The sequence below is a fragment of the Antedon bifida genome, chromosome 2, assembly GCF_963402885.1.
Source record: "Antedon bifida chromosome 2, ecAntBifi1.1, whole genome shotgun sequence".
Lineage (NCBI taxonomy): Eukaryota > Metazoa > Echinodermata > Crinoidea > Comatulida > Antedonidae > Antedon > Antedon bifida.
In genome coordinates this window covers 24,915,277-24,931,343 of record NC_136227.1, presented here as the reverse complement: position 1 = coordinate 24,931,343, position 16,067 = coordinate 24,915,277, and the positions used below count along the sequence as shown (strand labels likewise).

Sequence of the window (16,067 nt, the reverse complement as noted above, 5' to 3'; positions counted from 1 at the left end):
CTTAACTGGCTACCCGTCACAAGTTTTTTTTTGGATGGAGACCTTCAAATGTTATCACTTCCTGGGTGTTACCTCTTAGGCTAATTAAATATTTCATGACTGTAGGAATAAAGACCATTTATTATAGGACGATACAGATCGACGATAAGTAGATAAAATTGAATTTTTCTTACATAAATACAAGACAGAATAAATGGTTACCATAGTTCTAGAATGGAAAATTTCTAATTTCTTGTTTTATGAATGCTAAAATGTAGCAATGTTTATTTAGTTATCGTCGATCGTTATCGTCCTAGTGTATAGAAGTATATAGGTCTACGAAAAAAAGTTTGAAGATCCATGCAAAGTAGGAGTAAAGAAAGAATGGCACTTTCAACAATTGTATTATGTTTGTATGAATTTGTGGAAATACATGTAGATATGGGAGTGGCTTGTTTGGCTGATTGTGTTTTATTGATTTCCAACAATGAATAGGAAATGTCTGAATATGCCGCGAAAAGGCTAACGTATAAAATATAATAGGTAAAGGTGACGAATTAATTTTTAATATTTAAGGGTTTACATTTCTTCAAATAATATGAGTGAACATACATGAATACGTAATACAAAAGGAGATAACAAATATTTAGAAAAAGTGTATTGCGAATTGCTCATTTTCGTCTCAAAGATTCAAGATAACGATACAGTAGTACCTTGATTATTTAGATATACACTTTTATATTCTTCATTGTTTAAAGATCTGGGTATTTTAGACGTTTTTAAGTTGTTTGAATTAAGTATAGTTAAGTTTGTTCATGACCAAATTAACGGCAAAACACCACATCAAACAATGGAATACTTTTATTTAATTACACATAATGCTAGTACCAGATTTAGTAATAGATATAATTTTGCAATTCCGAAAGCTCGCACAGATGCTGGTAAATTTAGAATTTCTTTTAATGGAGCTCAACTTTGGAATAGTTATAAAATGTACCTCTTCTAGATTTAAATTCATAAATGAAGTTAAATGTTTACTTTTACAAAAATATTAATGTTAGCCTTTGTTTACGTTATTTCTTTTATATAGTTGTTGTTTCTTTCTTATTGAATTATTGTTGATAGATGAAAATGTATGCATTGTGACTAATTTATTTTTTTGAAAAGAGTCAAACCTTGATTAGCGAAAGCTATTTTTTGGCTCTTTTTCACACACATACATATTGTATTGTACTATTATGTATGATGATATATATTAACAGCATAAAGATCACTAATAATACAAAGATGCGTTCTTCAGAAATAACAAATACAAACAAATAAACATGATTGTCGACGATCTGTTTCATATTGTTCATACATGTTCAAAGGATGAAACGTCTAAAATAAATAATTAAAATAAACCTTTTCAACCACATTTGTGGCATTTATTTTAAAATATATAACAAATAGTTAAAATAAAATAAACACAAAATTATCCATGGTTAAATCGTATGAAAATTGTACAAGTGGCGATTTATAAATATGACTACTTAACATTTTAAAATATAATAATTAAAATGTTACAAGTAATAAAGCAGGGTTAGAAACTCTAAAAATCCTTTAATTGGATACTGGTTTTTAACTGCCATGCATGCAATTTTCATCTTTTAAATTAAATAAAATGATTGGTTAGTTATTTTATTCAATATTTATTTATTTGTATATATATTTTGTTATTATAAGATCCGAAAGTTCTTTAAAAAAATGAGAGTAATGTAGCGCAATTAAAATTTGAAAATGTACAATTTCAAGTGTAAACTAGTAGGTTATAACTTACAGAAACTACTGTACATTTGATAATACATAATTAAAGTTGTATATAAGTGATGATGAAATTGATAAATGTTTTTTACTACTTTAAACAAATATTTGTTAGGTTTATACTGATTCAGTAAATATTTACAAATAATTAAAAACACATATTTCCAATTTATAATAAAATTTGGGACACTCCTATTTAGATGACACAATTTTCTACGAAGGAATAATGGGCATAGTAGCCTGTTTTACTTTTCTTTTCAAATTGAAGAAGAGGGCTTCTTTTCGAAATGAATGCTGTAAATTTGGTAAATGCTCTAAAATAATATGATTTTTTTACACATTTGTTCTCTGTCAACCTTGAACTCCATATGTTTATGTACACCCACAGTGAAAGAAGGCCATTGGTTCTCTGTCAACCTTGAACTCAATATGTTTATGTACAGCCACAGTGAAAGAAGGCCGTTGGTTCTCCGTCAACCTTGAACTCCACATGTTTATGTACAGCCATAGTGAAAGAAGGCAGTTGCTTCTCTGTCAACCTTGAACTTCATTATGTTTATGTACAGCTACAGTGAAAGAAAGCCGTTGGTTCTCTGTCAACCTTGAACTCAATATGTTTTACGTACAGCCACAGTGAAAGAAGGCTGTTGGTTCTCTGTCAACCTTGAACTTCATTATGTTTATGTACAGCTACAGTGAAAGAAAGCCGTTGGTTCTCTGTCAACCTTGAACTCAATATGTTTTACGTACAGCCACAGTGAAAGAAGGCTGTTGGTTCTCTAACAACCTTATAATCACAGTCCATACAAGTCACATGATACCAGTCGTCACAATCATCACATTGGACCTAAAGACATAAAATTATTATTAATTAATACAGTACTGTATTATAGATTATTCTCAATTATGGAAATTACAAAGGATATCCTTTATTACTGCCAAATATGGTAGTGATATGCACAAATATGGTAGTGATATGCCATCATGTCCATATATGGACACATCACACTTTTTTGTCACATAAAGTTTGATTTGATAGTGTAGACAGAGAATTTTATAGACTAGAATGTTTTAATCCATTGATTATGATTTGAACACAGGCAAACACTCCCCAAAATACAGGCAAGTTACAGGGTAAAACTAGATGTTTTTCCTTGCTGTCAACCAGCACAAAGATTTACTACTTTATTATTTATGGGCTGAGATATTTGTTTGATATAATTATTATCTGCTAAATAAATAAATTGGTACAAACAGTGCAAAAACTAACTAAAACCAATATTATTTTATACACGCACTTCTTTTTACAAAATGCAATGAGTAGGTAGATTAGGTTGGCTTACATAAACATTTGCTATTAAATTATGAACGCTTACCATACTAAAATTTGTACAAATGTATAAACATTTATTGACAAATATAATTATTATTTGCTAATTAAATAAATGAATTGGGGAAAACAGTGCAAAAGCTATTGTTTAAAAGCAATATTATTTTATACACACACCTCTTTTCATAAAGTGCAAAGAGCTATATGTTGAATAAATTGGCTACATAAACATTTACTAATCAAAATGCTTACCACTAAAATTATATGTCTTTACCATGTGCATGTTTATTGAATATAATTATTATTATTTGCTAATTAAATAAATATTGGTGAAAAAAGTGCAAATGCTATTGTTAAAAACAATATTATTTTATACACACACCTTTCATAAAGTGCAAAGAGCTGAGTGTGGGTTGATTTGATTTTCTTGCACTAGCATTTGCCTTTATAAAAATGAACAAAACGCTTACCACTAAAATTATATGTACTTGAGAACTTTAACCTTTATTGAGTATATAGTGTAGTTAACGTTTTCAATCAATCATTATTCATGATGGGGTATCAGCACTCTTTATTATGGCACGCGATATAAGAAAAAGATTTGCGCAGATGATCACATGAAACACAGCAAAGATTACTTGACTTCTTCCAGAAGAAATAAATTATTGACCCGCGCTATCGCAAAAATTAACAAAAAGCAATCTAGATGTCTGTCTAATAGCAACTTTTAACTTTGGGTTCACATTTTCAAAAGCAAGACAACTAAAAATTGTACCAGCAAAAATGTCCTAGAACTTGCTGTATGAGACAAAATGAAACTTTACTTCATACAATGAACTGTAACACATATACATCTATCTATGTAGGAGGGTCATAAAACTGAAAGAAGTTGAATTTAGTTTATCTGTTGACAGCGTGAGGTTAAAATGGGAAAGGGGTTCATGCTGTCAAAAGATGTGATTTTAAAAAGCATGAGTAAAAAACAATCAAAACTAAACCCAAAACCAGCTGTGAATACTGCCACCACACCGACTAGTTCCGTGATAATCAGCATGATGATTGTAGGAACTCATAATGATGAAGATAACATTGGGAAACAAACAATTTCTAATTAGCCTGAAATTGGACAGTGTTGTCTCTCTCCCCACACTCTTTATTATCTTACCCATGAAATTGTGTTGTCCACAGGCATACAACAATCAATACTTGCACATTTCTCAGGCACAAATACCTCTGATTTGGATTTGGAAGAGTAATTACGATACGTACCTAAATAGTTAGAAGAAAAATATTTTAGTATTTGATAATTATTCACTTCTTATATAACGATTTATGTAACATATAGTATAATCATTTACAATAAAACAAATACCTATTTTTATAAAATTACTGGTGGTTATTTTCAGTGTTACTGTTGATTTATTTTAGTATAGCCAGTGTAAGTAGTAGTACTATAGTATTTTCGTTTTGGATCTGACACAATTGGATACCTAGCTTTTATTTGTGGTTGTAGCTTTAATTTCTATCAAAAAAGACGGTCTATCTTTAAACAAAAACAACCATCCCTGTCAAATTATCATCTTCTTTATTTACAGCCTTTTTTGTTTTCTTAGTAGGAATGTCTATTCTCATTGTTGTATTTTTCTCTTTTTTGTTTTCTTTCTTTGGACGCATCTTCACAAGTGTGCCACTGATATAAAAGTGCCACTGATATAAAAGTGGAGTGCCAATAAATTATTATTATTAAACTCAAAAAGCCCAATTCAGGCAGTAATAATACTTTCAATGTTTCAAAAAATTTGTAGGCCTATGTTAAGTGGACAAAACTGAACTATAAAGTTCAACAATAAGTGAATGAGTGGCCAAGCGGTTCAGACAGTGGAACCGTAATACATGCCATAAAAGTTTGAGCCTCACTCGCACCATGATTCTGGTTGTATAACGGTATTCTTGGAGAAGGACTATAAACAGTAGGTCCAGCGTTCACATCCGACTCTTTAAAGAACATAATACATCTTTCGATACGAGTAGGGGTTTACCCCGGTTTACAGTACACACACAGCCACTGGCACACACAACTGAGCCACTTTATTTAGGGAGCTGCACGTCCATCAGGCAACAGTAGGTTTCCTGCAGCATTATGGATATAAATACCAGTGGGTGTCTGCCTACAGAAGGTTCAACTTAATACTCACCAGATCTTGTCTTCTTCGACGCAGAGTGTTGATTTTTTGTCGATGCATTTGATTTTCGTCTGTTTGCTTCGTTTAGCACTGGTGGCATTTTCTGCAGTGGAGTTTTGTTTGTGTTTCCATTCAAGTTTTCCAAAGATCTTAATGATTCAAGTCTGTGTGTTGGTTTTATTGGATTGGAAGATTGCTTTCCCAATGTCTTTACAGCTTAAAAAAAATAAAATATATAAATTGAATGTGTATACTGGGTGGTTTGGAGATCCACCAATCAATCAATACAAGTCTCAAGATGGTGGAATATCAATTTGATCTCTGTTGCGTGTGCATAAAATTGAGAGGTAGTCCACTGTACCTTGTAGAGGGTGTTAAAAAGTCGATATCCAATCAGATTTTAACAAATCATAAAAACAGCAGTTTAATAGGATGTCTACATATTACATAGAAGATCCTGTGTTTCAATCATCATGGTCTTGGGCCTCTTTTTCTTACTCTCAAAATTTCCCACAAGTGTAATAATAAATTTCTCATAAAAATTAAAATGTAATCCAAAAGTTCTCAAAACTAGTTTTAAAAATTGACCTAATATTGGTTTAAACTTACCATGTGAATTTTCCTCATTAAATTCAAATATGTTCAGAGATGTGTTTTGTATTGGATATTTAATGGTGACATCAGCTGTTTCTTTACTCTCATCCTCCACACCAGATACATTATGTTTGTCTGCTTTGTTATCCATCAGGTGGCAGTAATCACCAACATCAATTGAGAATGATTCACTATCATCAGAATCCATTACAATAATAGCTCTTTGGATGGCAGTGGACGCAACTTCTAATACCTCATTGTCAACAAGTTCAGAGGCTGTTCCGTGCGTTTGATTTTTAAAAGTGTTGTTGCTATTCCTGTTATTAAAATTATCTACATCTAATTTGCATACATGTGGTGAAGGTGTTTGAGGTGTCTCTTTACAAACTCTTATTAACAGTGCTGCTGTTATATTGTTTGAAATTGTTTGCGTAGAGTTTTCTTCATTTCTTTCCCCTCGTCTCCTCACTTTCCTTTCATCAGTCTTAGACATTAATGTATGTTGTAAGTATTGTGAACTTGTCATTACTTCACAGGCTTTTGCTCTGTTGACAGATGTTTTAGCTCCATTAAAGTAAAGTGGTGATGTTGAAAATGTTGGTAATTCTACAATTTGTAAAAGACTTTCACTGCTAGTGACTAACACTTTTTCCAGCTGAAAAAGAAATATAATTATAAAGCATATTTATACATTTTATGTAAAAAATATAAATTATGAATAATTATTAAAATGTCTAAGTCATGATTTTGTCAAAATCTATGTTTTGTTCCAGATTTGTATGCTTTTATTTTAATTGTGATAAAGATAATTACAGGTGTTACTGTAGATCATAACACCAACCCATTAATTCATATACTGTACTGTAGTAAATAGTTGGTACGTACCCTAAAACGAAACTCAGATTTATCTTGTTTAGCAAACATTCCTGCCTTTATGGAAACACCTTGCACATGACCAAATGTGATTGTGTCAAATTCTTTAACACGCACCATTTTAGAAATCTATGAAGTAAAATGAGAAAAGAGAGATTTGTAACCTCTGCCAGGGGTAAAATGTGATCAGGTTAAAAATGTAATGGAACCTATGTTTATGTACATTGGCTGCCTTATTGGATAGATTTAAGATGGCAGATAATGTTTAAGTGTAGTTTAAAACCATTCAGGAGTACAATACCCCATGGATGATGTGTATGGATGTGTGCAGTTAGCACGAATTTGTAATATATATTATACAAACATACAAAAAACTCTACTCTTTATTAAATATAGATCATAAGAACTTCTTGATCCACGGCGCAGACGACTACATACCTTTACATCATTAACATAGGTTCCATTCACACTTTTATCACAAAGTACAAACACAGGTTGGCAGTCATCATCTTGGTAAATAAGTAATTCAGCATGCTGACGAGATATCAGTTGCTTATAAACCCCAGAATTTAAATAGAAATCAACCTTCTCAGAATTTCGTCCAAATACAGTTTTGTGTTGATGCAGCCTAAAATACAATAAAATCAATTATATTTAGTTATTCATTACTTCGAAATAGGTCTAGGGTTACTCTAGGCCATAAATCTTCGGAATAGGTCTAGGTCAACCAGTAATTTTGTTCGCCAGTTGAGCAATTCCATGGCGGCCAATATGCACTGTGACCCTCATACTGTACCCACATGAAAATAGGGAGCTTTCGCATCGGAATAGCAAACAAAGGGGACAGTAATAATTAACTGTTTGAATTGTATGGAGTAGTGCAGAATCTGGGCTTTAGCCTATTCTCGCTCCTGGGTATTTTTTATTGGTGATGGAATAGCATTATTGTAATTTAACTCTTCCCTGATCATCCCAATACAATGCGAAAGCTCACAGTCACACGCTTTTGTGCTATCCTGGCAGCTCTCTCTGACTGAGCTAGTGACTATATGATTTTATATTTTCTTCTTGCGTCGTGTTTTTTTAATTTGTGTATTATATTTAGTAAAATGTATCTTTTGCCTGAATAAAAAATATTAGTAATAAGCTAGGCCTATATTATTATTAATTAGGCGAATCCGGTACGATTCGGTCCTGAGACGATTCGGCCCACTTTGTAGGCCGAAACGTCTCACTTTAGACCAAATTCATATTCATTTTTTTGGTATTTATCAAGTGTTTAAAGGTGTTTAACAACCCGTATTTTATTGATATTGACAATGTTGATATAATATATCAAATAAATTACTAAAAAAACGTAATTTTATATTCAATTTATTAATTTGAAAACTTTTTATTTCGTGCATTCGCCAAGCGGCCAACAGAGGGCGTAACTTGTTTACATCGTTCGCATGACTAAAAATGATCATTTTCGACAATTTTTTCAAAATGTTTGCTTTATTGCATCTTTATCCCTAGTAGTACTACCCCATAGTCTCTCTGAAAATAGAGTTTGGGGAAAAAAGCTTATTTTATGCTTATAAAATGCATATCAAAGCCGATAAATTTAAGTGTGCCGAATCGTCTCGGGCCGAATCGTCCCGAGCCAAATCGTCTCAACTCAGGGTCGAATCGTCCCGCTACCAGGCTAATTTAATCATTCAAATCTTGCATTATATGATTGATGGGCCTCCTACTACCTAGCTAGTTAGGCTTGGCACGTGCTGTGATTTTCATATCAGGCCTACCTAAAAACATCTTTGACATTTGGACACGTTGATTCCGATCCTACTCTTTGCAATTCATATGCATACAAGAACAATGTTGTTGACATTTTGAATCGCTCGACGTACGGTGTACACGCACGTCAAAACTCACTCTCTCGCGCCATACATTCAATATTGCATGATGCAGCATGCAGCAGCGAGCATGTACGTGCAAAAACAAGCTGCATAAAATTCAGTTCGAAAGGGCGCCACCACACTTATAGTATAGTATTGCGCGCCGTCAGCGTCTGAAACTGTTTAAAAATCATTTTATAAGGTTTTTAATTGCAAATTGCTTGATTTCGCTAGGAATATCATTGCTCAATGCATGATCGGAAAGGGTTTGGGAGCAAACTTCATCACGACATGTGCGTACAAAACAACAAATCACGTACGTATACGTACATCGTACGCGTCGTGAAGTTTGCTCCCAAATCACACCATGCGACACTATTATTTCCGATAAACTTGATTACGTTTTGCAGTTTTCACAAAATCGATTCGCATACGATTTGACTTACTGCGTTGGTACTATGGCGAGATGATTTCAGGTTAAAATATCATATTAACACACCAGAAATATTATGATATATTGGACATAATTATCATTAAAAGGCATCCGAATTCTGTTTCTGTACATGCGTTGCGTGGATACCATACTTTGTGGGTACTACTAATAGACCTACTGAATTTCTTGGTCAAGACGTCATTTGAACATCGATGAATTCTGTGTTTATGCATTTACTGTACAGGCAATTAGGCCTATCTGCACTATAGATTTTATATTTAGTGGTAAAAATAAACAAACACACACGACAATTGAGAACTTGTGACTTGTTATGTCTATTATAAAAGCATTATTCATCCTCCTCTCTGGATGGGGCTTCATGTCGACTACTCCGCGACTACACATTTCCGTAGTCTAATTGTTTATCAATCATGATAAATACAGTTTAATTTGTTTGAGTGTGTGTGCAAAAAACACACACACAAGAAAACACGGAGATTTCGGGATAGATGTAATTGTATAGGCCAAGGATTGTTGCCAAAATAAAAAATTGATTATAATTAACTAAAAATAAAAAGGTATAGTACAATAAACACACTTTAAAGAAAATGCACTCAATATATCACTTGCACAATGTGACAGGGATCACTCTTGCACGATGTGACAACAGATATGTGAGATAGCTTAAAAACATTCTGATAATAATCATAATAAATTTAAAGAATGTGTATCCTTTATTATACAAAATAATGGATGTTTATGAGTGCAACGGTGATGCAATGGATGAAAGATGCCAATTTTTATCTTTCCCCTCAAATTATTTACAGTATCATTGCACTCATAAACATTTATTATTGTTGTATATACTATAATAATACTATACATTTAAACTGAATGTGATAGCTATCCCATATTATATAACACCATATAATTGGATAATAATTGGACGATTGTGGGTCACATGGCGTGCAATAGTACACACTATTAAACGATCGTTTAATAGTACTTTTTTTAACATTTTCGAAAAAAAGAACGTTTCGCGGATGAAAAAAAATCTAGTATACAAAATTACTGTGAAATACAACAGCGCCACCTCTCGTCTGGCCTGAGTTTCGTTTGTAAACATCATTTATTTGATTCAAATGACAGGAATCTATATTAGATGTTATATAAAACAAATAATGAATGTTTTATAATCGTTTAATGGTACAAATAATGGCATTTGGTGAATGATGAAAGGTTATATTTCAACTTGGCTCGCGCCTCGTTGAAATAATTTAGTCTTTCATCATTCGCCTCATGCCATTATTTGTACCATTACACTCATAAACATTCATTATTTGTATAATATAGGCTGGGTTCCAGACGGAGTTTTGACTTAATATTAGTAAAAAGATAAATAATTTGGCATATATGGTGTTTCATACGTATGGTACTTGAGCTTGTATTTCATACAATCATCGAAAAGCCTCGAATACGAAATAACTACTGTCTACCCATAAATGCTACACAAAAGTAAGAGAATTGAATACCGCCACCAATGATTATTTTAGTGTGGTGGATTTTTCCACAGCTTGCTAAATGCAATTTATTATGGCTATTTTTTATTATTCAATACATACGATATCATGAATATTGTTTTTTTTCTCAAATGATTTCATTGTAAATGTAATAAAATGGATAATAGTTGATTGAAATTGGATCCGCAGGTTCATTTCACGGAACTATTTCAGGAGGATTAAAGATAATAAAAATGTACAATACATCGACAAATGCAATTTAAATGTGTACTTAAATATTTAGAGACAATTTAGAAAATCGCAATCTTCTGATCGTTCTGATCTGGACTTTGTGACTGAATTTTATGACATTGGAATTGGAAGATAAATTGGATATTGCATGAACATACGTTCTTATTAGTTTCTTATTTTTGTTTTTAAATGCGATAGTGAAAAGATTTTAAATTGAATATAAGTGTGTCTTCTTTCATCATTGTTTCTGTAGTGTGCATTTCTCAGATAAGAATGGAAAGAATGGAAAGAAATGGAAAGAATGGAAAGATAATAATTTTTGGAAGCTAATTTTTAAACGATGGCAAGCTTCTTGAAAGAGATGATCTGACTAAAGATTTAACTAAAAATGCAAAAAGGAAGAAAACTGTGTTACAAAAATACATTTTAAGAAGACGCGTGACTCTGCGTTAATCTAACATTCACACACTGATTCGACGCAGCGCAGTGACGTGTTGACGCGAAGTGATGTGTTGTATAATCACAAATGAGAACCGACGACGCAACAGTGCTGCAAAAATCACAGGTTTGACTTCACGCAGGCGGGGGAAAACACAATTATTGGAAGGGAATTTTCTTACGTTGCGTAGGTTGTGTTACGTTGTCGCTAGTGGGAACCAAGCTTTAATAAACGAAAGACTGCGCTAAAAAACGGAACGTATAAGTGTGAATGTAGCTGAGACAAGTATATAGACTGCGCTTAAACATCGGATAATCATTACGCTGCATACAATGTGTCCTCATGGCGAATAACAACGATTCACGCGTAATAGTGCTATTTTAACTTATTTACAAAACTCCTATTAACGTTTTTGGTTCTATTGTTAGCTTATTTTAGGCATAAATGGATAAGTGCGTCAATTATGCTCATCGTTTTATTTTCTCAAGGGGCCAACAACTTAATTTAGGCCTAAAACCATCAGCAAAAATATGGATTCAGCAATGAATTTGCGTTGTTGATGATGTCGATTATATTACCAAACAAATAGAGCTTTTAAGGTTTATTTGAATTATGCTTTATTAAGCATTGCTTAGGCTAAGTGATATTTACCCAATTACAACACATTAGCTTCACGCATGAAGATTAGCAACATTATCTCATTTTCTGAAATAGTAAACCGTTATGTAATTCTCTGGGCTGATACTTTATGCCGCAGGCCCGGAATTGTATGAAAAACGGAATATATAGACTACAATATAACATTGAAGTGAAACAAAGACATTTCAAAGAACAATGAAAACAGGGCCATATACATGGCTGCAGTCGCGTGCTCAAATTTGAGTTAGTGTTTACCGACCGAATAGTTTACACGCGACTAAAAAGTGTAGAACTGAGAAAAGGTGTCATTTATTCACCCGGTTGAAAGTCAAACGAATTATGATAATAATGTGACATTTAGGCCTATATAGCGCTATTTTGTAAAGATCAGAGCGTTGAACCAAACTGGTTTTCTGGGTTGATGATTTAATGTAGGCTGGTATGTCGTTTATATGAATGTCGTGTATATTTTTTGTTAAAAGCAAACTTTGACTTTATTTCATATCTTGATAATATAAGGAATGAAAAAAAATATGTTGCCATTTTTTCTAAAGAAATTTAAAGGACCAAATTCAAGATGGCCGCCAATACTCAAATAACCCTATTTAAAACCAGAATATCACCAAAAACACAAATTATGAATGTGGAACAAGTCCGTTTTGATGGTATTACACATTATACAATCTTAACTATGTATAGCGATAATCTGTCGGCCATCTTGGATTTCAAAATGGCCGCCACTAAAAAATAAATTTAAATAATTTTTGTTGTTTCAACACAATGTTCTAAAATAGTCACTTCTCATAGGATTGTCTAAATCAATGTTCTCTATATAATAGATATATATACCCCTACTATGACCCTTGAATTACCTAATCGTTCAAAGTTGGAGTTGCAAAAGTATGGAACAACTTACATTGATATCAAATATTCAGCAACAATTAATTCTAAATCTAAATTATAGTTCTCATTTCTTTTCATAAAAGTGAAACTTGTATTTCAATGTTTGTATCTCAGACAGGACCACAATATAAAACAAGTGTATTTATACCTTACTGGCAATTATACCCGCCACAGGGCGGCTTTCTAAATTAGTTTAGAGCCTTCTCAGACCCCAGTGTCCCTATACCCGCCAACCTCCACCCCTCTTCAATAACATCCCACACTCTTTTTTAAAAACAAATTCTTCCCAGGACAAATGTCAATTCAACTTTAGGGTTAGGGGTATACATAGCTATGATAGGCCTATGTTTTAAGTACGTTGTAAACTGTGTAAATGAATAGGTGTCATATTGGCTGATATATATAATTTAGATACTGCGGGCCCCCCAGCCTTCTTTCTCCTATCACCATCCCAGCCACAAAAACAAACTCCTCCCATGGACAGTTCAAATGTAGTAACTTTTCCTAGTACAATTCCAATCACGTTATACTTCATTACGCCAGTATTTCCGCCCCTCTTCCTCCCTCCCAACACATCCCAGATACTGGGTGATTGTGTTTAAGACGTTTCCAGTACAAATTATGTTAGCCATCACTACCAACTCATAATCCCTCAGTGCCTGTTTTCAGATGTAGTTTAAAACATTCCCAGTACAGTTTCGGTCTTGGTGACAGGCATACATCCCCACCCCCTTTCCAGGGCTAATTAAAATACTTTATAACAATTTCCTACCACACAGTTCTGGTCAATTTGATAGCTTACTACCCCTAGCCTAAGCAAAATTAAATTTCCGGTACAATTGCGGTCATTTTGATACCCCATATGCATGGTTACGTGCTGAAACAGAACTAACATCGAAAGTGAGGAAAAGTAGGCCATTTTGACAACATTTTGGCCCCTAATGCTTGGTTCCCACTAGAGACGCAACAAAACGACGTAACGCAGCGTAAGGGATTTGACCAATCACAAGCGATGGATTTATTTGACGGTCGCTTGTCATTGGTCAACTGGTTTGCGTTGCGTCTACGTCCTTGCATTGCGTCCTAGTGGGAACCAAGCTTAACTTAGATCCTAGATGGCGGATGATGTTCAAATTAGAACTTTCCCGGTACAATTCTGGTCATTTTGATACCCAATATGTAAGGTTATGTGCAGTAACAAAAATGTGTATAACGAACAAACAAACAAACGTACAAACTCTCTAACTTATAATATAGATTGTGAAATCCTGTATAAATATGGTGTTCAATAATAAATGCGTTATTGCCATGTAATTCAATGTCTGAAACTTCAAGGCCATGGTCACCAGTATGGTTGGTAAGTTTTCAACCTGTCAACTTTTGGCAGAAGCTTGAAGAAAGATACAGCTCATTCACAAGCTTCATGGGCAGCATTAACTCCCACTTCTCATCTTCTACAATCTCAACCGATTTCATTAGATGTACCTTAAAGTTGACCACCATTATACACTGGTTTGATGAGTGCACATGGTTGTGGTATAAAAACTCATGTACTAGGGAAAGACAAGATAATGCCTGGTGATGACTCTTGCCCGAGATGAGTGGAGGTGGACAGAGATGACATCAAGAAGCAATTATTTCGACCTGGTGAATTATATGGCTTTTAAACATGTAGCATTGTGAAAATAGTGTTGCGGCCAGTGCTTTTGTTGTATTGTATCACCTATACAACAGTGACACAAATATCTTAAAAACTCTGCTTTCTCTCTACAACTTCTGACACTTTTCTCGAAAAAATTCAGACAGAGAAAATGATTCTAAGTGACGTATCATTTTGTTTGAAAAACGCTGATCATAAAGATATTAACTTGAATACAGAGAGATGTGGTTAAACTATCCCTATATATGTCAGAGACACAAGACAACGATATCTGCACACATGGAAAGTACACATGCTTTTATAAAATATTTCTTTGCTCATGACCACCTGAACTATGGCCGGTTACTTCAGCTGTATCACTTTCAACAGATTACTGATATTGGAGTTTATGAGACGACATGTATGTGTGACAAAGGGAATTGCTGGATTTACATCAATTGATCAAGGTCATTGAGCATGGTATCATTGGAATAACACAAATTAATAATTTCATCAGAGCTGGCAAATCTAGTTGATGAGTTTGAAAGCCAACATTTAAAGAGAGATGAAATCTTGATTAATGAAGAATGCTGCAAATCCCACAGAGGTGTTTGTTGGCCATGGCATGATGACATTGGACAGAAAATGTTTGAGGCATTGGTAAAAGTTTTGTAGAAGGCAAACTATATGGGATCCTAAGAAAAGGATGAATATTGGCAAAAATATATATGACGGTGAATACAGGTGACAAACTTATCAAAGTAAAAGAGGACTCCAATAGAGATTCTTTGTCGTATCACATAGTCAGCTGGTACAGTACTGTATATAAGAACGTATGAGCATTTGGGGGTGAAATGAGGTATTGATTGCAGTACTTTTGCCAATTTGTTTCTGAACAAGCTTGTTGGGATCACAGATCAGTCTGTTGAAGTTTGATGGATACAATAGTAGAGAACGAAGGAAGGTCAACTTACTATATTGCATGCATAATATATGCATTCAAGACAGCGCACTGATTATAAATATTTCATATTTGGCAGAGTTAGTTAATCACCATGCTGTTGTAGGCATATCATTTTGTGTCATTTCAATCTAATTTAATTTAACTTACACACGTTTTAATAAGAAATTTAACCCTTTTTAAAAAAATGGCGGCCATTTTGTGTTAATAACCGTGTTGTTGTCATAGGCCTATCATTTTATGTGATTTCAATCAACGTCATAACTTGCACATGTTTTAATAAGAAATTTAATCCATTTTTTTAAAATGGCGGCCATTTTGAAATTCAAAATGTCAAAATACTAATGAATATAGGTTTATAATAATTTTTATATAGCAGAGAACCCATATAGCATTAATTTTAACTTAAAATATTATTCATAATGGGTGTTACTTTGTCCAATATGGTACATTTATTGGATATTTTACGTATTGGCGGCCATCTTGGATTTGACACCCTTAAGCTTTTTTAAAAAAATGGCAACATATTTTTTTTATTACTTTACATCTTAAAGACACTAAATCAGCTGGAATTTTGCTTTTAACAAAAAAATGACACGAAATTACATAATGGCCTACACTAATTGGGAAGTTCGCAATTCTGAAACTTCTAAAAAACAC

The 16,067-nt window shown here is 33.3% G+C and overlaps 1 protein-coding gene across 2 annotated transcripts; it reads right to left on the bottom strand.

The window, feature by feature from the left end:
* Positions 1-1,383: 1,383 nt before the first annotated feature.
* On the bottom strand, positions 1,384-8,687 carry LOC144836078 (uncharacterized). 2 transcript variants are annotated; one of them, XM_078691262.1, is made up of 8 exons: positions 8,550-8,687; positions 7,201-7,390; positions 6,775-6,891; positions 5,905-6,544; positions 5,308-5,511; positions 4,278-4,381; positions 3,495-3,555; positions 1,384-2,629 (listed from the first exon to the last, which is right to left on the bottom strand). In XM_078691262.1, the coding sequence occupies exons 1-8, from the start codon at positions 8,633-8,635 to the stop codon at positions 2,619-2,621; spliced, it is 1,413 nt and encodes a 470-aa protein (XP_078547388.1). In that variant the 5' UTR covers positions 8,636-8,687; the 3' UTR covers positions 1,384-2,618. The 2 variants fall into 2 exon arrangements, with proteins under 2 accessions (XP_078547388.1, XP_078547387.1); XM_078691261.1 differs by lacking the exon at positions 3,495-3,555.
* Positions 8,688-16,067: the final 7,380 nt, after the last annotated feature.

Bases quoted from the DNA above. Each gene is read 5' to 3' on its own strand.
- LOC144836078 (XM_078691261.1), bottom strand. From the start codon at position 8,635: ATGTCAACAACATTGTTCTTGTATGCATATGAATTGCAAAGAGTAGGA. The intron at 6,545-6,774 runs GTACGTACCAAC...TTTCTTTTTCAG, and splicing joins AATCTGAGTTTCGTTTTAGG to CTGGAAAAAGTGTTAGTCAC. The intron at 5,512-5,904 runs GTAAGTTTAAAC...ATTTTTTTTAAG, and splicing joins TAATGAGGAAAATTCACATG to CTGTAAAGACATTGGGAAAG.